Source organism: Quercus lobata, chromosome 7, assembly GCF_001633185.2.
Source record: "Quercus lobata isolate SW786 chromosome 7, ValleyOak3.0 Primary Assembly, whole genome shotgun sequence".
NCBI classification, from domain to species: Eukaryota; Viridiplantae; Streptophyta; class Magnoliopsida; order Fagales; family Fagaceae; genus Quercus; species Quercus lobata.
Genome location: NC_044910.1, coordinates 17,327,283 through 17,355,012, shown reverse-complemented (window position 1 = coordinate 17,355,012; position 27,730 = coordinate 17,327,283). Strand labels below are relative to the sequence as shown.

The window sequence follows — 27,730 nt, the reverse complement described above, 5'->3', positions numbered from 1 at the left end:
CTTGAGAAAGATGTTGGTTATAAAGTTCTTCAGTTCATCTAGACGATGAAGATCATGAAGTTGCTTGGTCACAAAACCCTATGGTGTACAAACATAGTAGCTTCTTGAAGAAAAAGAAGAACTAGTGCAAACTAGGTTTCTGGTCACACTCTTCTTCACACTTGTGCAATTGCGCTCTTATGCAACTTCTGTAACCTTTTACAGCCCTTAAAATAATCCTTATATCTGTTTAAGGTTGTGAGAAAAAAAAAACCTAAACATACATTCGCGGATTGGATGAAAACAGAATTGAAAAATCTGTTTTTCATAAATCTCGACAAATATCTATTTGTCAAGCAGCTGTTGAACCTCGGGCTAAAACAACTCTCTTTAAATCTTGACAGATGCTAGCTGTCGAGCTTTGATGAATAGAACTTTCTGACTTGGTTCTTGGACAAACTTGCATGACTTTAATACTTAAACTTGAAACCTTGTTTCTTGAAACATTAAACAGATCCTAGATTTACCTAAATACAAGTAAAATGCATTTTGTCAAATTGTCAAAGAATTAGCCAATTACATAAAATAGTAACATATGTTCCTAACATATGAAACACATATGTCATAACACTCTAAGTTTCAAATTTATTCAATTAAGACATTTCCATTAACTTTTATTAAAAAAAAATTTTTAAAAAAAATTGGAAAATATTTTTTGATCATTAATTGAATTTTTTTATTTTAAAAAATTTGAAGAAAAATTTATAAAATTGAAAAATTAACCATAACATATAACAAAAGTTGATGAAAAAGTCTTAATTGAATAAACTTGAAAGTTAGAGGATTAAAATGAACAAAAGCAAAGTTAGAGGACTGAAATGAAATCTAAAGAAATTTAGAGAATCAGTTTTGCATTTTACCCTAAAAAAGTGAATATAAAATTAAGAAGTTCAATTGTTCAAACACATTGAACCAAGAATCTTCACACGATTTTCGTTTGCTCCTTCCTCATAAAGTATAATATTTTTCATGAACACTTTTTAAGAAAACACAAACATATTAAAATCTGAGCCCCCAAAAAAGAATTTTTGACTAATTGGTTTGATCCAACTCTTTTTTCTAGAGATGTTGGACAATGGCTAAGAGTTGTAAATGTTTTCTTTATTTTGTTAGATTATAAACAACCATAATATAAATTCTAAGATCTTGAATCATCATGATTTCACAACTACACAAATTAATTTTAAAACTTACCTTGATCCATTGTTGAAATTTTCTTAAGACCGAGTTTTAGTATAAAAGGCACTTAATTCTTATAGAATTGGTTTCTCTCTCTTGACCTTCTTTTTTCTTAAACTATTCAGTGTATGTGATGGGATCGCTGAATGTCTTTTTTTTTTTTTTAAATTAATTAATTTATTTTATTTTAGGTAGAGAGAAGACCAAATTTCTTGTACATATAACCTCCACTTGCCCATCAAAGTTGGAGTTACTTAGGAAACTTCTCGATTAACCAATGTTTTAAGGACATGTAACTTCTTATTAAACCATAACATATCTATTTCATAACTTCATATATGTTATCAAATGAGACAATTTAGTCTTACATTCTCCCACTTGGCCTGTATGATAACTTACGTCAAGGCTTAATAAGATTAATTATTAGGTGCACAATGGTACATATCCTATCTTACTTTAAATTGGTCTTCATAATACTATAATTAAACCCACTAATGTGAGTCATGGTAGTTCCATATCAATTATATGACATAGTTTCTTCTGTGTACTACAACACTAGCAACTTGTTTAATATAGCCTATAAATAAGAACTGACTTAAAGGTCCAACAATAATGTCTCTTTTGTTAGAGACTATTCTTGTTATTATTCATTCATTAGCATATATGTATGTACATAAAATAAATAGGAATAATCAGAAATGCATTTAATCAGACCTCCAAGTGTCAAAATCATAAGACAACATTAAAAATAACAACCATCATGTTTTATGTTCAAGATCCATTCAATTAACATGTTCCTTAAATGTCTTAGGAGGTAACCCCTTTGTCAATGGATCTGCAATTAGAAGTTGTGTGCTTATGTGTTCTATTGACACTCATTGTTTCTAAACTTCTTCCTTAACCATAATGTATTTTAATTCCATGTGTTTCACACCATTAGAATACTTATCATTTTTAGAGAAAAACACAGTTGCAGAGTTATCATAATAAATTCTCAATGGCTTGGAAATTGAGTTAACAATTCTAAGTCCTGAGATAAAATTCTGCAACCACAATCCATGAACTGTGGCCCTAAAGCATGCCACAAATTCAGCTTCCATAGTAGATGTAGTAGTGATAGTTTGCTTTGAACTTTTTCATGATGTTGCTTCTCCAGCTAACATGAAAAAATAACCAAAAGTGGACTTTCAACTAGTGACCTCAAACCACGTAAATACTGTCTTGTGCGTGTGATTATTTTTTTTTCTTTGACGTGTTTTTTCTCTATTTTGTTTCTCATAGGTTTGAGAATTTCGTATTAATTCCCTACAGATACTTTTGTATTTTGAAAGTTTAAGGTGGTAAATATAAACAGGAATATATTTTAGAGTGGCAAAATATAATTGTCCTTTATTATTTTTTAATTAGTTACAAATATAATTATTGAGCATGTTCGAGTCATGGGGAACGTGATAAGCATCATTATTAATTCTTAAGAGAGTAACCTATTTATAACCATTTATGAGAAGTAGTTTAGGACAAGAAGGTTAAACAACACAACAAAGGGCATTAGTGAACTGCCATAAGAATCTAGCTAGTTCAACTCAATAGCGTAGCTCCTCAAAGACATGATCCACATTATGTCCCCACTTTTCATTATACATCTGCAAAAGCTTCTCAGCTGGTGTCACACCTGCAATAGTTAAAATCATATCATGCATGTATTGCGTATTGTGAAGACAAAAGAATACACACATTCCTTACAAATTATTTACCTGTTGCAACAACCTCTGCTAGCTCATTCAGGTACACTGATTCCTCGAGGCTTCTCCTTTCCAAGCCATCCTACAGAAGAATACGTATGTGTATTAGAAGATAGCCAACTAATTAAAACAACAACGGCACTAATAATTTTTTGCCTAAATTACCTTCGCCCACTTTATCACACTTACAGCTACATCCTTTAGCAAGCCTCCTTGAAATGGTGTGTTTAGACCAGTCTTAGGAACCTATGATATAAAAGTTTAATTTAGAATTGTCATCTCAGTTCCATAGAAAGATGTAATAAAACTAATGCATTTTTTTCTTTTAGTAAAAAACAATTAAACAGAGAATATAAAGCATCATATGTATCCGAGTTATAGATGATGGTTTCACTATGATGTGATTGTTAAAGTATGAAACGTAACCAGAGGCTTAACCTTATCAAAGTTATGCTACTTTGATAATCAAAGAACACTGCCCGTTACATCTGAAAATATCACGTTTGTTGAGACATGAAAAATAACAGTTGATGGCCTTTTTATATAACTAGATTCACGAAAGAGGTTAAATTTTCCTAGACTATAACCCCTCATATTTGGTTCTGTCTTTACAATCTTCTCAACAGTCGAACACTAATATTTGCAATACAAAACCAAACTATCCAACATGCCAAAAGTATACATGTTTTCAGCATACCACTGTTATTTTGAACACCATGCCTTTTTTTCTAAAATTTGGGGTTTAATTGGCATTCTAAACTCTACTGCTTGTAATTTTTTGTGGTTTAGCATAATTAGAAGGGGAAATTCAAAATTTTCACCGAACTTATTGGCACAAATTGTTGAGTCAAAATCCCAGCTACAAATTCCATCTAGATAGACATCTTTTTCATAATTCCATCTTCTCTCAGTCTCACTCTCTTCCTTCTCCTTTAAATAACATCTCTCTTTCATCCTTGTATTATTTGCAAAATGAATCGAAATCATTTCTTCTTTCAAAATGCTAATCACACATTATTTTATAAGTTTTGTATTATTTGCATGCTAATTACTCATGCAAAATACAAAATAAGACAAAATAATAGAATATCTACAAAATAAAGAATATTTTATAGTACTTGCATTACCTCATCCCTTAACATCTGTCTTTCTTCCGAGGTCCAATCAGATATCATTTCTAGAACATTTTGTAGTGAAACCTCATCATACAATAAACCTACCTGAAATTTAACAAATAACTAAAATTAGAAAGTTGTTGGGATATTAGTTATCCAAATTAACTGGGCACACATCATTTGATGATTAATTGTCTCTAAATATACGTAAGTCGTATGACATATGATCTTGGAAATTTTATGGAAATGATCAAAGATAAGTTGCAGCTCTCTCTAACTTGTTATATGGTATCTAAGCTGTAGCATGGACATGACTCTACAACAGACGGTCATAATATTATCTTGAAATCACTTAACCATGTTGAAAATCTCTCAATTACTAGTTTCATATCCTTGGTCCTCAAGTCAAATGTGTAAGTTCTATAATGTTTCTAATTAAATATCTTAGAAAGTGATGCTTATTTCATATAATTATGTGCTTTTGAATCATTTAAGAAAAGACTGACTATTTATAAATAAAACAAAGAGACTACTACCCAAAATGCTGGTAAAGCACACAACATCGTCAAAGGTCCTGCATCAGCACCCCTCATTTCCAAATATCTCTTTAATCTGACCTGAACAAGTAAGGTATTACATATATTATTATGCACTAGTAAATCATGAAGGAAGTTTGATAATAATATTAGTATAGGCACTAACAGTTTGAGATCTAATGCAATAACCATTGTGAAATTATTTTGTAAAGGTTGAGATCAAAAGTTAAATAGTTCACTTTGAATCTCAATCCTTAGATTATTTATTTATTTTTTTCCCTTAAAATTTTTTTAACTATTTTCCTTTTCACATGTACATTTTTACCTTTTGCCTTTTAAACTTTTCTCTTTCACATTAAGGGGTAATTGCATGGTGCAATAGTTCCAAATTCAACAGCAACACCTAAATATAGAAGATTACAAAAAAATGGGCATTGCCCACACAAGGAACAGACCTCCGGATATATTGTCGTCAAATGATTTTCCCAATCATTTAGGGTTGGAAATTCACCTGGAAGACTAAGAAGTTTTCCTGCCATGAAGTCCTGCATATTGATGAAGATATGACCACTATTAATTATATATTAAATAGATTATTAGCTTTATTTGGTAACAGGATAGAAAAGTGTGAAAAGAAAATGGAAGGAGGATGGAAGAGGAAAAAAAAAATGTTCTTTATGGTAAGTGTTTGGTAGAAGGGACATAAAAATTGATACAAAACAAAGTATCTTATATACACTTGTATTGAATTGTCTTTAATAGATTGAAGGTTTTTAGATTGTCAAATCGTTTACTTTAACCATTTGCCCTTCTATTTTTCTCATTTTCAAAAAATCAAAAAATTACGGGTCCAGAATAAAAATAAGCAGCTCTCCCTTTCTCTTTGCTTCTAGTTTTCAATCCTATTAAATAAGAAAAGATATCGTCTATCTTCCATTTACTCTACAGATTTTTTCCTCACTTTTCCACCTTACCAAACTCACTCTAAAATTTCATAAACATTAAAAAATTAATGTTAAGGAAAGAACAGCATAGCTAAAGAAGACAGCCCAAATATTTAGAGACTTTCAAGTATATATTGAGTAATAGATGGAAAACCCGAAATGACGTTCCAGCGCAATCAATGTACTTCTTTTGCCGATAAACACAAACCATTGGAACATCAAGTGCATAATCAATATAGCGCTCAAACCTGCATAAAGAAAATTTAAAAATGTCTAAATTAATTGTGATATCAATAAAAGTTGTGATTCATATCAATATTAGAGTCATAATTTTTTTATTGATTTTCTATGTGTACCTAACCTCGAAAAATGTTTGCCAACTAATTTTTATGGTTGCAAGTTGCAACCAAACACATGAAAACGAGTTATATTAAAAAAAAAAAAAAAGGTTTTTGTTGAAACAAACTAGCCTTATTGATCTATTTATTTTCTCACAAAATGAGCAATGTCATTGTCAACATATAGATTGCTATCTTCTACAAGTGACAATAGAATAAACTAACCCAAAAGAGTCATTGAAGACAAAGGGAATCATGCCAGTGCGCCTCTCATCAATGTCAGTCCAAGTTTGGCTGTTTAAATGTAGAAAAAACAGGAGAGTAGTAAGTAGGAAGCAAATATCTTGAGATATGCAAGGAAAATAATTTCATGGTAGATTGTAAAAGAACCTTCTCATGCTGAGGAAACCATTAGGCTTCTCTTTAGTGAAGGGTGAATTTGCAAATAGAGCTGTTGCTACCTGTTTCATTTTGTTACAGTTGTTAAATTCAATGAAATCAGAATTTTACAAGAAAATGAAGGCCATAGACTTTACAGGCTGCAAAGCAAGACTAGCCCGAAATTTCCTGACCATGTCAACTTCGGAACTGTAATCCAGATTAACCTATACAATTTCAAAGTGAGCTCAAGTGAATATCAATGTGCATTATGAAGTTTTAAGCTGAAACAAAAGTCTTTCCACCGAATCGATCAATGAATGCCTTTTTAGATTTCGAAAATTAGCCAGCTTTTGAACTTTATCACCGCAACTACTAAATTCATTCACCTGAACAGTACATGTTCTATGCATCACATCCAGTGCAAGTGAGCCACGCTTGGAAAAAAACTTCCTTGCAATCCCAAATCTTGCCTGAGCAAAATTGCTTGGTCAATTTAATAATAATAATAATAATAATAATAGAAAGGTTAACCGAGAACTATGGAGTTTTTTTTTTTTTTTAACACAAAATAGAAATTTTATTCTAGCCTAATTAAATGTATTCTAATTTCTCTATAACATTTGAGGTGTTAAGCGGTCTAGGAGGAGAAGGATCGAATTCCTCCCTTGATTCATTAAGGTCCTAATGAAGATTCTTATTCATCCACCACCAAAAAAGGGGAAAAAGAAAATTAAGTGATAAGGACATCCTTTGTTATGTTTTATGCCTATGCTTTAAACTTCCCCTCCCCTATCTAACTGTTAAAAAAGAAAAAAGAAAAGAAAAAGGAATTTGGGAAGGTTGTCCTGTTTCAAAAAAAAAAAAAAAGAAAAAGGATTAAGGTAAAGAGCATTAGACGAATGTGGAATTTCATGGAAAAACTAAAATTGATAACTTTTGAAAGTAAAACTTATGATTTAGATGTTGGAGTTTTGCTAATGAACGGGCGTCGTTTAATTGTGAGAGGTTCCCATGTAATTACTGGTTTGACTAATCCCTATTTTTATGTAATGTTTTCACTTGTACAACAAAGTAGTATAAATGCTTATGCCAACACCCAAAAAAAAAAGAGTTGTTGGAAGGAGCAATATACAATACCATTGGTAACAAAGGCGTGTCTTTGTCTTCCCATTTGGGCTGGAAACCAATTGCCAGGAATCCAATCCCCATTGTTCCAGCTACAGCTTTAACCTTTGAAATGAAATATATCAAGAGATTTCTTTTGCATAAGCAAGTATTTTAATTTTTAAAAGACAAACTCGAATTATAAAAACTATTCTTGCTGCATGAAAATGTATTTAAACTTAAAGAGAGTAAAAGAGAGAAAGATAAACTCGCTAAATATATAATACTATTCTAATATTGAATACCTTTTATTTATTTATTTATTTTAAACTAATATAGAATAGTAGAATACCTTGTTTCATGAAAATGTACTTAAGTTGAGGGAGAGCAGGAGCCGTGATAATTGTGGATAATAAACTAGTGTTAGTAATTAGCCTATATGAGTAACAAGTGTGAAAATTTATAGATAAAATAGATAAAGTAATTTTGTAAATAGTAAGATGAGTATTTTTTTTTAACAAGATATGAATGCTCTAAGACACTTTTTAAGCATCTTACCCTTGATAGAAAAGTATGTCGAGGAAAAAAGGTGGCTTCCCTTAGCGAACCACAATAAATGGAAAGGGGCATAAAAGACAACCATAAAAGAAAATTAAATAAAAACGGTATTCTAAATTTCTAATATTCAGTACCTTGCGGCATGAGAACGTTCTTAATTTAGAGAGAGAAAAATATCACAAGAACCCTTGGATGATAGTGTACCAGATAGTGTAGGTTTCAAATAGTTTTATCTTTAAGTAGATGCAAAAGGAACTAGAAAGTGCCTTAGAGAAAGGGCAGAAGGCAAAAAATGAACACAACAGAAGGGGGCAAGGCTAGGTTTAGGAGTTTATATATGCAGATTTTTCACTTTCTTATCCTAATAAAGTATCAATAATATTAGTTATATACATGTGAGTGAAGTTTCATATTAGAAAATACTAATGAAAAAGAGAAAGTAGTTAATATAATATAGTTAAGCTCTTATCTATTGGATTTAGACTTTTTGGGTTAAATGTGTCTCTATATATTATATTAACTACTCAAGGTATTTTCCCAATTTATTTATCTCCCTAACAAGTGTGAAAGCTCGTATTTGTGTGAAAACACAAGAGCTTGTTTAGACCCCTAATAAAAATCATGGCTAGCTTGCTTTTACTCTAACTTAAACTAAGTGTGGAATAAGAGTAAATGAGCGTAAACAACCAATAACACTACTCTAAGTCATATTCATCCAATATCAACAATAACAGAAAAGCTTAAAGAGTAGGGAAGAAAAATGCAAATACAAGATAATACCGAGACGTGTTATTGAAGAGGAAACTGAAGAACTTGGCGAAAAACCTCTCCGCCGCCCTCCAAGTGGTAATCGATCCACTAGAGAATAAAGTTGAAGTGCACGAATAACAAAAGACCCTTCAAGCCTAGTCTTCCCAATGTTCTTGAGCGCTCCAAACTCTTGCTACCAAATTGCTTCTCGGAACCTTGTCTTCTCTAACTTTCCTGAATCCCACAATTTAGTCCAATTGCGTCTGCCAATGAATGGCTCATTCTAATGCTTCCCAGGAGCACCAAAATCTCACTTGATACTCAGATTGGGTATGTTAAGTGTTTGGACTATCAACCTCTCAAGGATTTAAAGATGGAGAGGTAAGAGTAGAGGAAAATCACAAGGAAAGATATAGATGATTATGGGTATAACAATCTCTAACTCTCAAATGTATTTTCTAGGGTTTTCTCTCTGAAAAACACTTCTTACAATATCTGGATAATGAGGGTAAATATAGTGTAAGAATCAATTTAGATAGTACTTTATGACTCTGGTGGCAACTAGACCAACGCGTTATTGCTTCAAGAGAAGCTCCTATCGAAGTTCACTATGAATCTTTGGGTACTTATCATGAGATTTATGAGCACTACTTAATAGTAAGAAGTATAAAAAAAAGAAATTCTTTATACATACATTCGAACCACTGTTGGTCCTATTCTCTTTATCGAGAAATCGAAGAAGCTATCCAAGGGTTGTGCCGAACCTGCTCATATGGTACCTAACCTAATAGTATGGTATTTATGCTAAGTAATTCTATGACACTGATGTGAATTACTGTCTCTCTGGTTCAATTAGGACCATAGTTCCTTAATTTTTACGCGAATTTAAATTAAGAAAATGACGTTTTTCAATCATTGACTCAAACCCATTGTCGAACCCCACTTAGCGAAATATGAAAACTTGGTAAAACAATAACATGACATTTTGCCAAACAAAATGTTTCACGAGTATTTTGTGGAAAGGCCTTATCCACGAGACACTCGCAAAATCCTCCAAGCTGGCATGACTCTTCGCCTTCCAATCATGTGATCTACACGTGACTATTTCGCAAGTAAGTTTCTCGCAAGATACTCGCAAAATCCACTTGTTCATCCTTTTAAGCTTGAGTCTTCACACTCTCTCACACTCATCCCTTACAATTAAAAACCCACATAAATACAAGGAAATATAATTGAAGAAATTACAATCAAATTTGGCACGTAATTAAAGCTAACACAAAATAGTTGTAAATTACAACTTTACAAAGTGAGATATGAGTTTATGGTGGTATGCAGTAAAGGTGACAAGGTTATCAAAGTTTTTTTTTGCAATTAGAATGAGGACATGATGTGTTTACTTGGAGCCATTTCTTAGATGGAGTAGGGACAAATCCCTTTTGCAGGTGACAAGGTTCTCAAGGCCACATTCGAAATTGGAGCAAGAACATGATGTGTGTACTTAGAGCACTTTTACAAATGGAGTAGGTATGGTATTTTGCACAAGGTAAGCCCACACAAAGGATCTTGGAGAAAGAACCCAACAAGGAAGTATTGCCAATGGGCTAAATTATGGTGTGGCTCAAGGTTCCCATGGACATGGAAGTGCGAGTTGAGTTCCTATGGATTAGCGTGCAAGATTGACATGTGGTTCCTATGGTTGGCATATAAGAGGCCCATGGAAGATGCATTAATGAAGAAAAAATTCATAAAGCAAGGGGGGGAATGAGTAGGACTTGTTCATGACACACAAAAAGAACTTAAAACCCAAAGAGAGGAAGAGACTCACATGTGAGTGGAAGATTGTTAGATATATATGAGTGAATAAAGTCCCACATTGGATTTTATTAAAAATAGTGAGTGGTTAATACAACATAGTTGGGTTAATACCTATTGAACTTAAATTTTTTGTGTTAAGTATATCTCTATATATTATATTAATTGCTTAAAATATATTACCGGTGTTTATCACCCAACAGATTAAAAAGTTTTTCAAAAGGAGGTTATATTTTGATCAAATAAAAAGATAAACATGCATGACGATGTGAAGTCATATAGAAAATGAATCCCCCCAAAACACTAATGCCAAAATGTCCCATCACCCATGGGCCCCAAACTAAATGAAAATAAACTCTAGACTATTAATTGCAGCAAGTTAGCCTATGGCTTCAGAAACAACTTAATTACCTGACAAAGGTGTGAATTAATCTCAGCACAAGTTTGATGCAAAGTTTCAAGAGGTGCCCCACTTAGCTCAAGCTGACCACCAGGTTCCAATGTTACCTTTTGCTTTCCCTGGCTCATGATAAATTTTATTCAAACAAATTTACCTATAGAATTTTAATTTTAATTTGGCTTACAATAAACACGGAGGGGAATTTGAAAGCATGTTGATGTTTGACACGGAGAGAACCATTTTCAATTGTGAGTATAATTGTATCCTTTGTATTAACTAAAATGAAACTCAGATAAAAAAGAAGAAGCAATTTACCTGTTTGAGTCCTATGACATTGTCACCTTCCATTATTTTATCCCAACCAAATCTCTCAGCAATACCATTGAGCAACTCTGCTATTTGTCCATATCTTATTGGACGTAAACTTCCCAACTCAAAACCAAATTTTTCGTGCTCTGTACCTATTCTGCTAGGACCACATATAAGTTAGATCATAGTTCAGAAATGTACATAAAAAGTAGTTCCAGAATAATAATCATAACCAAGGATTAAGTATAACAATTTTCAGGGAAAAAAGAAAAGAAAAAAGAACTGTATAGTGCTCATCTGGGTAAGTACCCTTACTAAGCTAACATTTTTAAATCATTCAATAATGGTTAAAATACTTTCTAAACCTCAATGTTTTAGATATGTTTCATTAAAACATTTTTAAGATGTTTGATTTAAATCTTAAAGTTTCAAAAACTGTTTCATTTAGTTCCCAAAAAAAAAAAAAGTTTCATTTAAATTTTCTAGCACAATTTTTCTTATTAAAAAATATTTAAACCATTAAACATCATGTGATTGGCTTGTTTAAATGAATTTATTTCAAAATCTTAGGTTTAAGTGATACTTATCCAGTTTCTAAAAAAAAAAGGTGATACTTATCCAAAATTCTAATGTTTGAATATAATTAGAAAAAATTACATTTTACTCTCTTAAACTATTATTTCCGATTTTGTAACTTTACACCTTACCGTTTAATTTATTTTTAATTTAGACAAAATTTAGACCGATGTGCAAGTCATGATGTGACAATTGCAATAATCAAAAGACTGAATTGCCCTCATAAATTGATCTGGTTCCCCCACTGTTTCGCATCTTCTTCCCTTCAGTCTCTCGCTTCACTCCTTCCATCTAAGCTAATTATGTAAGTTTAATGGAAAAAGAAGATGACTTGAGAGAGTTGCAAGTGGAATGAAAGAGAAAAGACAGAGAAAAAGAAATTTAAAGAAAAAAAAAACAAAAAAAGGTGAGTTTGTTGAGGTTTGACAAAGCCACCGCCCCATTGATGACTGCCACGCCACCCTCTCTTAGCTTCCTCTGCCATCGCCTCCCCACAGTCTAAGTCAATTATGTAAGTTTTTTGTTGCGTTTACCCAACAACAATGCCGGAATTTATTTATTTATTTTTTGATAGGTAAACTCATAAGGCAATGGGTAAACGGATCTTCAAAAAACTTATATAATTGACCTGGATTGAGGGAGTGAAGCGAGAGACTTAGTGGAAAAAGCCACAAAACAGTGAGGAACCAGGTCAGTTAATGAATATATGGGCAATTTGGTCTTTTGGTTATTGTAGGCTGTCACGACATGTGTCAAAATTCTGTCTAAATAAACAACTAACTAACTAAACTGTGGGGGTGCAAATGAGACCTTTTTCAAAATTTCAAGGTTTAAATAAAACATTTTGAAAAAAAATAAGGTTTAAATGAATCATAATTAAATCTCTAAGGTTTAAAAAGTAATTTACCAAAAAAATAAAAACTAATTGCATCTAGTCCACTAGAAAAAGTTTTATAAGGTCAATTGGTAAATATTTAAAAACCTTTATGTTTATGAGTAGATAATCAGTTGGTAAATCTTTAAAAACCTTTATGTTTATAAGTAGATTATGCCTTTATGTTTATGAGTAGATAATAGAATCTAGAGGGATTTTGTAGACTAGCATAGTAAGGGACGATAAAATAGTAAGTTAATAGACGTTTGAAAGGATTCAGCAAAACTCGAGTTGTATATAAAACTCGAGTGTCAGAGACTCGCTTTATACTTGATAACTTGACAGGAAAATGCCACATAAATCTCGAGTCTTAAAGACTAGAGTTGTACCAAATCAAAATCGAGTCTCTGAGACTCAATTTTCTAAGTGCAAAAAGAAACCTAGCAGAACGTTGAAGGTCTAGCAAAACAAAATGAAGAAACCCACATGAAATTTTTTTCAAAAACCAAAAAAAACAAGAAAAGCATCTCCCAAAAAAGAAAACCCAACCTTAACAATGAAGAAACCCAAAACGACGAATGATTTGATGACAGGAAGAACGATTTGACAACGAAGGAGGAACGATCTGACGACGAAGAACAGAGATGAAGAACAAAGGAAGAAACCCAGAACGAAGAACAATCTGATGACAGGAAGAACGATCTGACAACGAAGGAGGAACGATCTGACGACGATTGAACGCTGGGTCTAGCTCAGAAGAACACGAGGAAGTAGAATGAAACTCAAGTCTTAGAAACTCGAGTTCTGCCACCACCTACAATCGAGACTTAAAAACTCGAGTTTTATTTTGGAACTCAAGTTTTAGACACTCAAGATGCTAGTTTCCAACATTGTTTTGAAATGTGACAACTAACTAAATTTTTTGATATTTAATGTTATTTGGAAAAAAAATTCTAGAATCTACTCATAAACATAAAGGTTTTTAAAGATTTACCAATTGACCTTAATAAAGTCTTTTATTCAGCCAAAAAAACAAAAAGACGTAGATTCTATTAAGTACAAAAGAAATTTGTCAGCTGGAAAGAGAGGAACATAGTCAACGTTCTATATCTGTTTGTCTTAAGCCTTGGTCAATGTCCAAATCCCAAGATATATAGGGTTCATTTGGATAGAATTTATTTTGCTGAAACTGAAAATTGAAAACACTGTAGCAAAATAATTTTTAAATGTGTAAATAGTACCATGGGACCCATTTTTAATGAAAAAGTTGCTGAAAAGTTAGGTTTGTGGGTCCCGTGACTAAAAAGTTGCCGAAAAGTTGATTAAAAGGTGCTGAAAAAGTTGCTGAGATGTGCACTGTTCACACTATATTAAGTCAACAATCACGGAACACAAAGAGAGAGAGAGAGAGAGAGAGAGAAAAAAAAGGTTGAAACGCATGAAAGTCCAGACATGGATGCAAAACGCAAAAATAATCATATCCAAACACATACATAATCTCATTGATTGAATTAGAGATTGAGTATAGCTTCCCCTAAGGGCATGGAGATTGCTTTGGTGATGGTGGTTATGTCATAGAGTGAAAGAGAGGGAGAAAAACGACCAGAAAGAATAGTAACGCTACATATGCAATAATTAATACAATACTTTTTACAATAATTGACTTTATAAGTTATTACCTGTTTCTTATTTGGGTCTACCATTGACATAAAACTCTGTTTGATTAGGAGAACAGAAATATTTTAGTGGATAAAAAAATTGAGAGGATAAAAAAATATTTTAGTTTTTCACCATGAAAGTTTTATACCCATTTTTTTTATCCAAAGTTTTATCTACTTTCTTTTCATCCCAAATAAGAAGAGCCTTTTTTTCGTCTATCATTCAAAATTAGTAATCTCATCAAATGTGGGAATTCCATGATTATGGAGTTATTGGAGAAAGAAATACAATAATGACAAATGAGAGATTTTTGTTTTGATAAATGACTAATGAGAGTTGTGAGAGATTATATTTGAGGTGACCTTTTTTTTCACCATTGTTCATCTCCCATCTAGAGTAATTGGGCAATAAAATAGAAGAGATCAGAAGGATGAAGAAGGTGAGGGTATCAACTCTCTCACATCAATTTAGAATTGAAATTTTTAGAGGATTTACATTTGGTGTTGCACTTCTCTCACACATGACCACTTAATGCTCCCATAGTCAATTCAACCACCACAAACTATATCCTACATTCCATAGCTAACACCTATGGCTAGATCGACCGCCTTCACAGAGAGAGAGAGAGATTGAAAAATACAAAACGCTATATAGTGCCCTTTAATAAGTTTTGAAGAGTTAGATGTGAATGCTGTTAAAATGCATTTTTCAGTATTTAAAATTAAGCGCAATATTCTATTTCTATTATTAAATAATTTAAAATAGTGTTAATTTAATAATATTTATTATTGAAATTGTTATGCGGCCAAGGAAAATGTTAAATTTTGGATAAATTAACAATATTCATTTTGGATACTAGCTAGAACTTCTTAATTATCCAAAATTTTCAAAATAATGCATGTGATCCCATGTGAGAGAGGGTGAATTATTAGCCATCCCTAAGGATAAATTTTCCATTGGTGGGCATCAAAAACACTAAAAACCATACCTCCACTCTGTTTTAGGCTTGCATCCAGAGGCAAAATATGCTACAAGATCCTCTTTTGTGATCAATGGTTTGTTTGGAATTACAGCTGCCTCTGTAGGGTTTGCAGCAACAATGAGTCTATGCCCTCGGTTGGTTGGCACTCGTGCACTGTGTACACGCAATTTCCATGGCTCAAATGAGTTACGTTGCAAGCAAATGATACCCCCACAAGTTCCCTTCTTTTTTGACACCCCCAAATCGTTTGTTGCCCAACCTGAAAGCATGAAATGCGGCAAAACTGTCGACGAAGAGGGTGCCATGGCCTGCTCTTGAAGAAACACAAGCAAACCAGATGATCCATTAACTTTAGTATTCGAAAATATAAATCTTGATATTAGGAGACCCTGAAAAGATATTGTTTATCGTCCAAAGATATAATCAAAACTTTGATAATTGATAGTTATCTAGAACGTCAATAAATTTAGTATCATTTGCATGGAATTTTGATTTGATGCGAGTGAGGTTTCATTTTGAAGACCATAGCCACAGAGAGAGAGAGAGAGAGAGAGAGAGAGAGAGAGAGAGAGAGAGAGAGAGAGAGAGCTAGGAAATCTTGCTTATTCCTTGTCTCTCTTGACTCTTGCAAATTAATATTAGACTTGACAAAATGATTATAAAAAAAAATAAAAATAATAAAAAAAAAAAAATAAAAAATAAAATTAGCATTTCAAGCAAATAAGGACACAAGTTGCATTTAATCAACGAAAAGAAGTTTCAAAACTAATGAGACATCAAATGTCATGTGGAAAGTTATTTTCCATCAAAGGCATGGATGGGACCGTTCTCCTGGCTTCTCTATAAAAGCAACCATTTAGATATAATTATAAATTTTGCAAAAAAAATTTAAAAAAAAAAAAAAATCGCAATACATAATAACTGCATGCATATGGGAATACTTTAGAAGGGAACTTCCATGTAGGACTCAAGATTGATTAAATAATTATATCTAGGTATATAAGATAGCATAAAAATGAGCTTTTGCAATGGATAATTAACCTTTCTTTTTTCTTTTACTTGGAATGAAATCAGGATTTGTGGTGTTGACTAGTGTTGGTATTGGCGTTTGATTCCTTAAATAGAAGCAATATTTTAAGAGGAATCAATCTTCCTAGAGAAAACAGGCTGAGAGCGGAAGTGGGAATTCTTTGCATTTACTCTCTCTGTCCGTGCTTAAATAGAAGTTTTGGTGCCTACAGTTGGGGATTAAGAACAAAATGGTACTACTATGTAAGATCCACTTGCCCTCGTTGCCAAAGTACATGTGATCATCCATTTCGGTTAGGGAAGAGAACCAACAAAACAAACGAAAAAAAAAAAAACCCTAAACCCCTAGGCAACCTAGAGGAGTAAGAAACTCGTAAACCACGAGAGAGAGGACATAATTTATGTTTATTTCAATTTAATAAATAAATAAATTATATAATAATATCATTCCTCAAAAGCAAAAGCATTGAGGAGTATAAGGCTAACCAAGTAAATTACCAAATGCTATAGAAGAAGATATATATATAAAAAATGCCACATATTATTATTATTTTTTGATTGAAGAAAATAGAAATAAGTTGCTATAGATTAACTCTCCGTTTGTTTCGAAGTGAAATATTTTGGAAAACGTTTTCATTTTACAATGTTTGATTGTATAACTAAAATAATGAGAAATAATTTTCAAGTGTTTGTTTCACAATAAAATGAAGTTTTTTTTTCATAATCTCACTACCCAACAAATCCAAGAAAACACCAGCAAATCAACAAAACCCAACCCATCACCACTCCACCGGCCATCCAAAACACCACGAGATCGGCACAAACCCATCCATCATCACTCCACCTACCACTCAAATCCACAAATTAGAGTAAAAAAAACCGACCAACCACCCATCACAACCCACAATCCCAACAATCGCCGTGACCCACAAACCAACATAGCCACCCAATAAAATTCACAAACCCAGCCTAAAAACAGAGACCAGTAAGCCCACCCAGCATGTTTTGTCTACTCTAAAAAAAAATATTGATCACCATGAGTTGATATATCAATAATTTGGATTTAATTTAATGAAAATAAGAATAATGCTAAGGACACAATAAAATGTCACAACAATTTTACAACATTCCAAATTAGCATGACAACTCACACATAGGTTTTTTTATAATCTCTAATTTAAAATTTTTTGTATGCTAATGTAAAAATTGTTGTGACATTTTGTTGTGTCTCTAACATTACTTAACAAAATAATCTTGGCCCTCAAATATGATCCTTATGCCCTTAAACAAAAACATAAGTAAAAGTTCAAATTAGAATAAAAATGAGCTCAAATAATATCAAAAACAGCTCAAAAACAATAAGATTAGACCAAACAACAACAAATGAAAAAAATCTTGAACAAAAGCTCATTAAAAACAAATTAAAACCCCTAATCATTCAGATTAATAACTCGTTCAACCCATTCCATAAAAATAATTAAATAATCCATAATTTCATTTTCCTAAAAACGGTATGAAGAGAGAGATTGTGGCCATGAGTCTCATCGTTAACATCATGAGCTCTGCTCCTTAGTGGCTTGGCTCGCAATCGTAACATGTATCTCCATTGCTCTATTTCACTTTCTCTATTTTTCTTTTCTCTATCATTATTTTGGGCTCTTTTTCATTTTATTTCATTTTGTGGTGTCAATATATTCAAATTTTTTTAATTAAATTTTTGTATAATTTGTGACCACCCTAGAAAGAATTCCTAAAAATTCCACTAGCAAAAAAAGAAAACCTATTCTAAGAACCGGTGGGGGAGCTAATGAAGGTGGAGTTAGAGACATTGGAGTTGTAAAATAATGAAAAAAACCCAGGAAGTTCGAACATGAAAATCAGTGTGTGGAGCTGACCATGGTGGAGGTGAAGTCGATGATGGGTGGCACCAATGATTAGATCGATGGCTAGTTATGAGTGGCATGATGGTCTGTTTGTGGGAGAGAGGACCAAAGAGTGAGAGAGATGAAGAGTTGTCGAGAGAGACAACAACAGTTGTCAAGGGGGGGAGAGTTGTGTGAGAATTTTGGAAAAATGTTTTACCTTAGTTTCAATGGTAAAACATTTTATACAACTTTTCTTTGGGTTTTTCTATGATTGAAAATATTTTATAGGTGACAAACTATTTTATTGTGAAACAAACACTCTAAAATGTATAAAATATTTTTTTGAAATATTCTACTTCGCAACCATCCGAGTGAAAATGCATTGTTTTTATTATTTAATAAAATAAAGTTTTAAAAAAGGGTAGTGAATGTTTTCTTTAAAAATAATAAAAAATAAAATAAAATAAATAAAATAAATAAATAAATAAAGGAAAAAGGCGTGGTTAAGACCGGTCACATGGCATGATGGGTAGGTGGGGATATAAGACAAAGGTTTGAAAGAAAAGTTATTTTCAAACTTATAATTTATCATAATTACGTTTGGATAAAATAATAATGGTGAAACCAACTCTAGTTCTAAATATGTTGCAAAAATATTGTGAATTTTTGTTAAACTCAAATTTTTGAGATTCTTAAGTTAAGGTGTTCGATAAATTTCTTTATAAAATAAATAAAATATGTTATTTTAAAAATAATTATATATATAACACTTTTATATATATATATATATATATATATATTTATATTTATATTTATATATATTACAAGTACATAAAATCATACATATCGTTGCATGCGGCACCACCGCTACGTGCTAATGCTGAAAAAAAAAACCAAAAACAAAAACAAAACAATGACCTGCACAAGAAAGATTTTGAGAATATCATTATGAAGCAGAAAATCAAATAGGAAATCCCAATATTTGAAAATTATTTTTTATTTATTTATAATGATGCCCCACCTTCTCCCCTTGTTTACGATGATAACCTAGTTTCATATTTAATGATTGGATTTTATAACATGTCGTCTTCACCTTTTGTTTAGTTGTTTATGTATCTTACAAAACACGATATAATACAATATAATATATAATATAGAAAAATTAAAAATTGATTTACAATATGATTTATGTTTTTGCAAGTATGCGGCGCCACCGCTACATGCTAATGCTGAAAATAAAAACAAAAACAAAACAATGACCTACACAAGAAAGATTCTGAGAATATCATTATCACGTAGAAAATCAAACAGTTAATCCCAATGTTTGAAAATTATTTTTTATTTATTTATTTATAATGATGCCCCACCTTCTCCCCTTGTTTACGATGATAACCTAGTTTCATATCTAATGATTGGATTTTATAACATGTCATCTTTGCCTCTTGTTTAGTTGTTTATGTATCTTACAAAACACAATATAATACAATATAATATATAATATAGAAAAATTAAAAATTGATTTACAATATGATTTATGTTTTTGCAACTATGACTGTCAGTAACTAACCATGGGTTATAATCCCATTTGATGCACTCACATGTAGTGAGTGTGCTGATTCAAATTAAACCATCGAAACAACAAATCTCTTTCTTGGTTTGAATTAGATTAAGAAATATTGTTGAAATTAGAGCCAGCTCAATACAATTTGAGTCCTATCGTTTTAAATAAGTCTTTTTATATTTTAAATATTACTTAAAAATATATTTAGTTTATTAAACATAATAAATAGTTAATGATTTATATCATAATTTTATTTATTTTAAATCCATCATTCTTACTTTTTAGTCCGAGTAATTCACTTGAGCGATGTTAGAGATATTACAAATTTTACTATATAAGCTTTACAAATTGACATATCACCAAATAAAAAAATGGTGATCCAAACATTTATTTATTATATTGTTTAAGTGACACTAATCATAATCTTGTCACATCAATTTGTAAATTTTTTACGGTAGACTCTGTAGTAGCTTTAGCATTTTTCATTCATAATTTTTTTTTTTTTTGGGATAATGCTAAAGTTACTACAAATTTAGTACAAAAATCTTACAAATTGATGTTTCAATGAATGTGATTAGTAGCACTTCTATAAGATAATAAATGAGTTTTTTGACTTAATTTATGTGATCGGTGATACATCAATTTGTAAACCATATATAATAAAACTTGTAATAGCATTACTCACTTCTATAAGATAATAAATGAGTTTTTTGACTTAATTTATGTGATCGGTGACACATCAATTTGTAAACCATATATAATAAAACTTGTAATAGCATTACTCACATATTTTTAAAAAGGGAAATGCTAACGGATGCCCTTAAGGCAAAGGTTAACAGTCCATTTAAAGAAAGTTTTTATTGGAAAAGAAAAAAAAAATTAATGTTTTGACAGTTTTTGTATTTCCCATAAAGCAATTAATGTTTTGACAGCAATTAATGTTTTGATAATTTTTTTCCATAAAAAATCACTTATTGACCCCAATTTTAGGAGCATTTTCTCTAGTAGGGTGCCTTTAGCCATGGCTTAAGTGGCCTAGCTCTAGGGCCAACTCCTGTTGAATTGCTCACTTAGTTACACCAAAGGCCCTAAGGGCTATTAATTGCAGCAAACTATAGACACCAATAAAGTCTAGGCAATGCTTGAACTTGTTCAAACTTCAAAGCATGGTTGCTGATTTCTAGTTCGAATGGGGTTAGACCAATGGTCGAATCAGTAACATCATAAGTAATTTAATTATAAATTTTAAAAATATAAAAATAAATATATCTAACTAATAATATTTACTAAAAAAATATGTGATTCTTTATAATAAAAAATTATGTGAGTTTTTACATATTGTATCAAGAAAATTAAAATATATATCTAAACTTATTACCATTAGAAAAAATAATGATCCTTTAGTAATATCAATCCTTAAAAATGAAATAAATTATAAATTTTATTACAACAAAATATTATTATTTATTTGAAGGATGAGTTATACTTTTTGAATATAAGAGGAGAAAAAAATTACGTAAACAAACCAAATATTTAGCTAGCTAAATTCACCCAAAACACTCTTGTATTAGTTAGGCTCAACAAACTAAGTCCAAAATAATTTTTAAACAATAGATTAAAACAATTATCGAGACATTATTCATCAACACATCAGTTATAAATTATTATTATTTTATATTCATGTCTAACACACTCTTTGAAGGTAGTAGAGATAGCATAGCATAAATAAAGGAGTTTATACAATTATTGTGATTTTGTCATGATCAGATCGATCGATTGATATAAAGCCGCTAAAACTCAGGGATCTGTCACCGCCAATCCTATATCGCTTTACCCATCAATTTAAGGATTGACATGTGATCGAGAAATATGCCAAAATTGACTTATTAGTTAGGAATAAGCGAGGAGGAGCGAGCAACAATGAACATTATGCAATGCATCATTACAAACATTGAATCAAACTTGCCTTTTGATTCTTGGATAAGTAAAGTCCACTATTTTGTTTTTAATGAAGGTAGGAAACTTGGGCTTCTTCTAATCTCAGATTCGAAATAAAATCCGTAGGTATGAATAAGTAGCAAACAAACATCACTAAAATCTTAAAGCTTAAAAATGAATCCATAAAATAAACCCCCTACTACTACGACTTTAACCCAATTATTTGTCCCTTTTAATTGGTTTACATCGCCAATGCCTATGTGAAAGGCATCACATTCAACCACAAACACTTCACTAAAATATGGCAAAGGCTAGTTTGGGGGCTTTGGTCAACTTTTACTTAAATCAACTTGAGGTGGTGGACATCAGGACTGAGTGTCAACCAATCACATTTGAGCTTTTCATTGTAAGAGTCATCACCGACTCTAGCATTAGGCCGGTAATAACTTATTCAAACATTATGTACATGTGATTACAAGCAAAATGATGGGAATAATACACAAAGTAATAATGAAAGAATTAGGTTAACACAAAGACAAAACAGAAAATAAATAACTTAGAGGCACAATATTGTTATCTTTAGACAATATTTACCCCCACACTCTTGTTGTTAAAGGGTTATCACAAACTTGTCTTTAGAATACAACCAAATTGTTAAGTTCTACAAATAATAATTATGGAGAATAACCAATAGGATTTCAAGTTATACCCATATTTCATCAAAAGGCACATATGGAGGGTCAAAATATTTCATAAAACTGTTCACAAGACTTGAAACGTCTTCAAACTTTCAAAATAGTCACCAGAAAATTCAGTTTATGAGTTTTGATCTGTTAAGAGTTCCTTTTAAGCATCTTACCCTTGATAGAAAAGTATGTTGAGAAAAAAAATAAAATAAAAAGTGGCTTCCCTTAGCCAACCACAATAAATGGAAGGGAGCATAAATTACAACCGAAAAAGAAAAAAATAAAAACGGTATTCTATATTTCTAATATTCAGTACCTTGCTGCATGAAAACGTTCTTAATTTAGAAAGAGAAAAATATCACAAGAACCCTTGGATGATAGTGTACCAGATAATGTAGGTTTCAAATAGTTTCATCTTCGAGTAGATGCAAAAAGAACTAGAAAGTGCTTTAGAGAAAGGGCAGAAGGCAAAAAATGAACACAACAAAGGGCGACAAGGCTAGGTTTAGGAGTTTGTATATGCAGATTGTTTTGCTATCAATTATCTTGGTTATATAAGTGTGAGTGAAGTTCCATATTGGATACTAATGAGAAGAGAGAGTAATTAATATAACATAGTTAAGTTCATATTCATTGGGCTTAGACCTTTTGAATTAAATGTGTCTCTATATGTTATATTAACTACTAAAGGTATTTCCCTAATATATTTATCTCCCTAACAAGTGATATTTGGAGCTATTTCTAAAATGGAGTAGGGACAACTGGACAAGTCCCTTTTGTAGGTGACAAGGTTCTCAAGGCCCCCTTCGAAATTGGACCGGGAACATGATGTGTATACTTAGAACACTTTTACAGATGGAGTAGATATGGTATTTTGCACAAGGTAAGTCCATAAAGCTCATACAAAAGATTTTGGAAAAAAGACCCAACAAAGAAGTATTGCCAATGGGCTAAATCATGGTGTGGCTCAAGGTTCCCATGGACATGGAAGTGTGAGTTGGGTTCCTATGGATTAGTGTGCAAGATTGACATGCAGTTCTTATGGATGGCATACAAGAGACTCATGGAAGACGCGTTGATGAAGAAAAAACTCACAAGGCAAGGGGAAGAGTGAGTAGGACTTGCTCATGACCCATAAAAAGGTCTTGAAGCCTAAAGAGAGGGAAAGACTCACATGTGAGTGGAAGATTGTTGGATATACATGAGTGAGTAAAGTCCCACATGGATGCTACTGAGAAGAGTGAGTGATTAATATAATATAGTTGAGTTCATACCTATTGAGCTTAGAATTTTTGCGTTAAGTATATCTTTATATATTATATTAACTACTCAAAATGTCTCTATGATGTTTATCACCCCCAACAGATTAAAATGTTTTTCAAAAAGAGTTTATATTTTGATCTAATAAAAAGATAAACATGCATGACTATGTGAAGTTATATAGAAAATGAATCCTCCCAAAACACTAATGCCAAAATTACCAATCACCCATGGGCCCCAAACTAAATGAAAATAAACTCTCTTTTTTGAAGAGTTTTAACCTATGACGTCCACTCCTGATGATACTCTTTATCATCAGACCAAGACACCATTTTTTATGTAGGCAGGGATTGAACTCCAAATTTTTTATTCAACCATCAAAAATTTTACCAATTAAGTTAACTGGAACCCACAAATAAAAATAAACTTTAGACTATTTATTGCAACATGTTTGCCTATGGCTTCAGAAACAACTTAATTACCGGACAAAGGTGTGAATTAATCTCAGCATAAGTTTGATGCAAAGTTTCAAGAGGTGCCCCACTTAGCTAAGGCTGACCACCAGGTTCCAATGTTACCTTTTGCTTTCCCTGGCTCATGATAAATTTCATTCAAACAAATTTACCTATATAATTTTTATTTGGCTTACAATAAACACGGAGGGGAATTTGAAAGCATGTTGATGTTTGACATGGAGAAACCATTTTCAACTGTGACTTGTGAGTATAATTGTAAGGTAATTATTGAGTACTTTCGAAATACAATAAATTTATTCCTCCTTTCACATAATTGTGAGTTTCATTAAATAAATTTATGATAAGACTCACAATTCATGTGAGAGAAGGAAAATATACATTTATGGTACTCCTAGAATATTCAATAATTTTCCATAATTATATCCTTTATATTAACTAAAATGAAACTCAAATAATAATAAAAAGAAGCAATTTACCTGTTTGAGTCCTATGACATTGTCACCTTCCATTATTTTATCCCAACCAAATCTCTCAGCAATACCATTGAGCAACTCTGCTATTTGTCCGTATCTCATTGGACGTAAACTTCCTAACTCAAAACCAAATTTTTCGTGTTCTGTACGTATTCTGCTAAGACCACATATAAGTTAGTACACAGTTCACGAATGTACATAGAAAGTAGTTCCAAAATAATAATCATAACCAAGGATTAAGTACAACGATTTTCAGGGAAAAAAAAGAAAGAAAAAAGAACCGTATAGTGCTCATCTGGGAAAATACACCTATTAAGCAAAGAATTTTTTTTTTTTTTTAATACAAGATAGAAATTATACTCTAACCTAATCTAAATGTATATATATGTGAAGTTCCCTCCTGGAAATTTAACTCCCAACCCTTACCTCTATACCCCACAAACACTTATACTTGTAGAGTGACCATCACACCAATAATATGTGCAATGGATAAGGAAACATTTCTAAATCATTCAATAATTGTTAAAATACTTTCTAAACCTCAATGTTTTAGATATGTTTCATTAAAACTTAGACTTTTAAAATGTTTCATTTAAATCTTAAAGTTTCAAAAAATGTTTCATTTAGTTCATCCAAAAAAAAATGTTTCATTTAAATTTTCTAGCAAAATTTTTCCTATTAAAAAATATTTGAAACTGTTAGGATTTGAGTTTGTAGTGTTGGTAAACCATGACAAAAAGTAAGTCTCATTGAGTTTGAATTTTGGACAGTCATCCCAGCTGAAGTGCACCGAAAGCGAGACAGTCATCCCGATTGAAGTGGGACTTATAAGGTACAGGGTAAGGAACCATAACGAAAGCAAGAATGATGAAGCAATGCGCCTGCAACTTGATCTGGTGGATGAAGTAAGAGCAACAGCTAAACAGAGGTTAGCGCAGTACTAGAATCTCATGACCAAGCACTACAACTCCAAGGTCAGACACAAGGACTTTCAGGTTGGAAATCTTGTCCTGAGAAAGGTGATGGGTGCCAAAACAGACCCCTCCCAATGGAAGTTAGGACCAAACTGGGAAGGACCATACAGAGTCACATCATGGCATAGGAATGGAGCATACCACCTGGAGACACTGGACGGGCAAAAGTTGCTTCACCCATGGAACACAGAGCACCTAAAGTAGTACTACCAGTAGACGAGTGACGACACTCCTCATTTCCAGTTTATTTCCTTTTAGCTTAATTTTTATTGTTGTCTACAGTTTCTTTTAAGCCCAAGGGTAGGTTTTTTATCTTTTAAGAACAATTTTTTACACATGAATTACCATAATAATAAAAGGAGTTATTCAGAAATGCCACATGTTTATTATATCTACATTTCTATAAATATGAAAATAGACAGATATCATCTTCAAAGGATGACTAATGATAAGTCCATAAAATGGACGGATTCAAGTCCACAAAGTGGATAGGTTTCATCCTCAAAGGATGACTAATTATAAGTCCATAAAATGGACGGATTCAAGTCCACAAAGTGGATAGGTTTCATCCTCAAAGGATGACTAATTATAAGTCCATAAAGTGAATAGATTCAAGCTATTGATGACTAATGATAAGTCCATAAAGTGTACAGACACAAGTCCATAAGTGGACAGGTTTCTTCCTCAAAGGATGATTAGTGACAAGCCCAAAGTGAATGGGTATCATCCCTAAAACATGATAGCTAATGGTAAGTTCATAAAGTGGATGGATTCAACCACATGAGTTAAAATCATAAGTCCATAAGAGGATGAACCAGTCCATAAAAGTGGACAGGTTCAACCTCAAGTCCATAAAGTGGACGGACTCATCTTGAAAAAGCTTATATTTAACAAGATCCTTAAGTTGGATGAAATCATCCCAAAAATAATTGCTTAAATTTGCAAAATTTATATATAGTGGACAAATCATCCCAAGAAGATGACTTAAGCCCGTTAAGCTCAAATGTTTTTTGCTTAAACCTACAAGGTAGATGGATTCACCCTAAAGAATGAGTTACATTTATATAACTATAAACTGAACGGATTCATCTACAGGAATAAAAGCGGACGGATAATTTATATATTACGAAAGCTTGTGAAGGGAAAAGTCTAGATACAGAAAGCGACGGTTAAAATAAGCAAACTGCTCTTCAAAAATCTTTACATATTCGCCAAAAATAAAATAAAATAAAATAAAATAAATACTATTGCAGGACAGGTGCATTCTCATCTCTCTCTTCCATAACTTCATCAGGTTAATAGGTGCTGTCATCAACGAGTTTAATTTGACTTTCAACTAGGGCAATCTCTCCATCGCCACGAGGTTCGTCAACGAGGGCATCATCAGCGAATAATTCATCCATGCTCTCAAAATGAACGGGCTAAACTGAGGTTTGGGCTTGGGCATCAATTGTAACATATGACAAGTCCAGGTCTGGAAAAGAAGCTTTGACTTGACTAAGGCAGTCGTCGAAGCCGTCCGCGTAAGTACCACCGAGCTCTATCAAGTATGCGTTAGAGTCGCAATACTCACACATCGCCTCTTCCAAGCCTTCAGTTCAGCAAGCTCATCCTCCATCGACCTCGCCTTCGCCCTAACACGGTCTAGCGTCGGTGGTTTAGGCAACGACCCATCAAACCCTTCATCATTAGCATCGCCTAAAAACAAAAGAAGGGTTAGAAGCAAGGAAAAATAAAGAAAAATAGAAAGGGGATGGACACAGTTACCTGCGCAATACTGAAAAGACCTGTCTCCCCCACAGCTTCTATAGCGTGGTTACTCAAGTCCTCATAGTTGTCAGTTGTGATTATGAACGAGAGTTGCTCCAGCGCATACTTAGAGTCCTCGCGGAGAAGGACGGGTGGTTTTTCGATGGAGGCAGGGCTCGTCATGAGTCATTTGCCCTTTCCTGGACCTATCGAAGTAACCATCTTCTTAGGTTCAGCCTTTAACCCGACAACTGATTTGGGTACCACTTGGGCTTTTTTGGAGGACGGTCAATTTTCTCTGACGGTTTCCTCTTAGATGACGCGTGTGCTGGACCCGTACCTTTAGGCCCTTCCTTTGCAGCAGCTTTCTTTACAACAGCTTACTGCTTGATGTAGGCTATTCTTTTGCTGTCTTCCATTT

General features: G+C 32.4%; 1 protein-coding gene across 1 annotated transcript; it reads right to left on the bottom strand.

The window, feature by feature from the left end:
• Positions 1 to 2,751: 2,751 nt before the first annotated feature.
• On the bottom strand, positions 2,752 to 27,492 carry LOC115951686 (glutamate--cysteine ligase, chloroplastic-like). Its single transcript, XM_031068845.1, has 17 exons — positions 27,348 to 27,492; positions 27,134 to 27,258; positions 15,305 to 15,687; positions 11,214 to 11,364; positions 10,910 to 11,017; positions 7,412 to 7,504; positions 6,661 to 6,744; positions 6,430 to 6,498; positions 6,284 to 6,354; positions 6,119 to 6,187; positions 5,710 to 5,803; positions 5,067 to 5,156; positions 4,612 to 4,692; positions 4,088 to 4,180; positions 3,126 to 3,206; positions 2,973 to 3,042; positions 2,752 to 2,890 (listed from the first exon to the last, which is right to left on the bottom strand). The coding sequence occupies exons 1-17, from the start codon at positions 27,490 to 27,492 to the stop codon at positions 2,802 to 2,804; spliced, it is 1,896 nt and encodes a 631-aa protein (XP_030924705.1). The 3' UTR covers positions 2,752 to 2,801.
• Between the last annotated feature and the right edge of the window lie 238 nt (positions 27,493 to 27,730).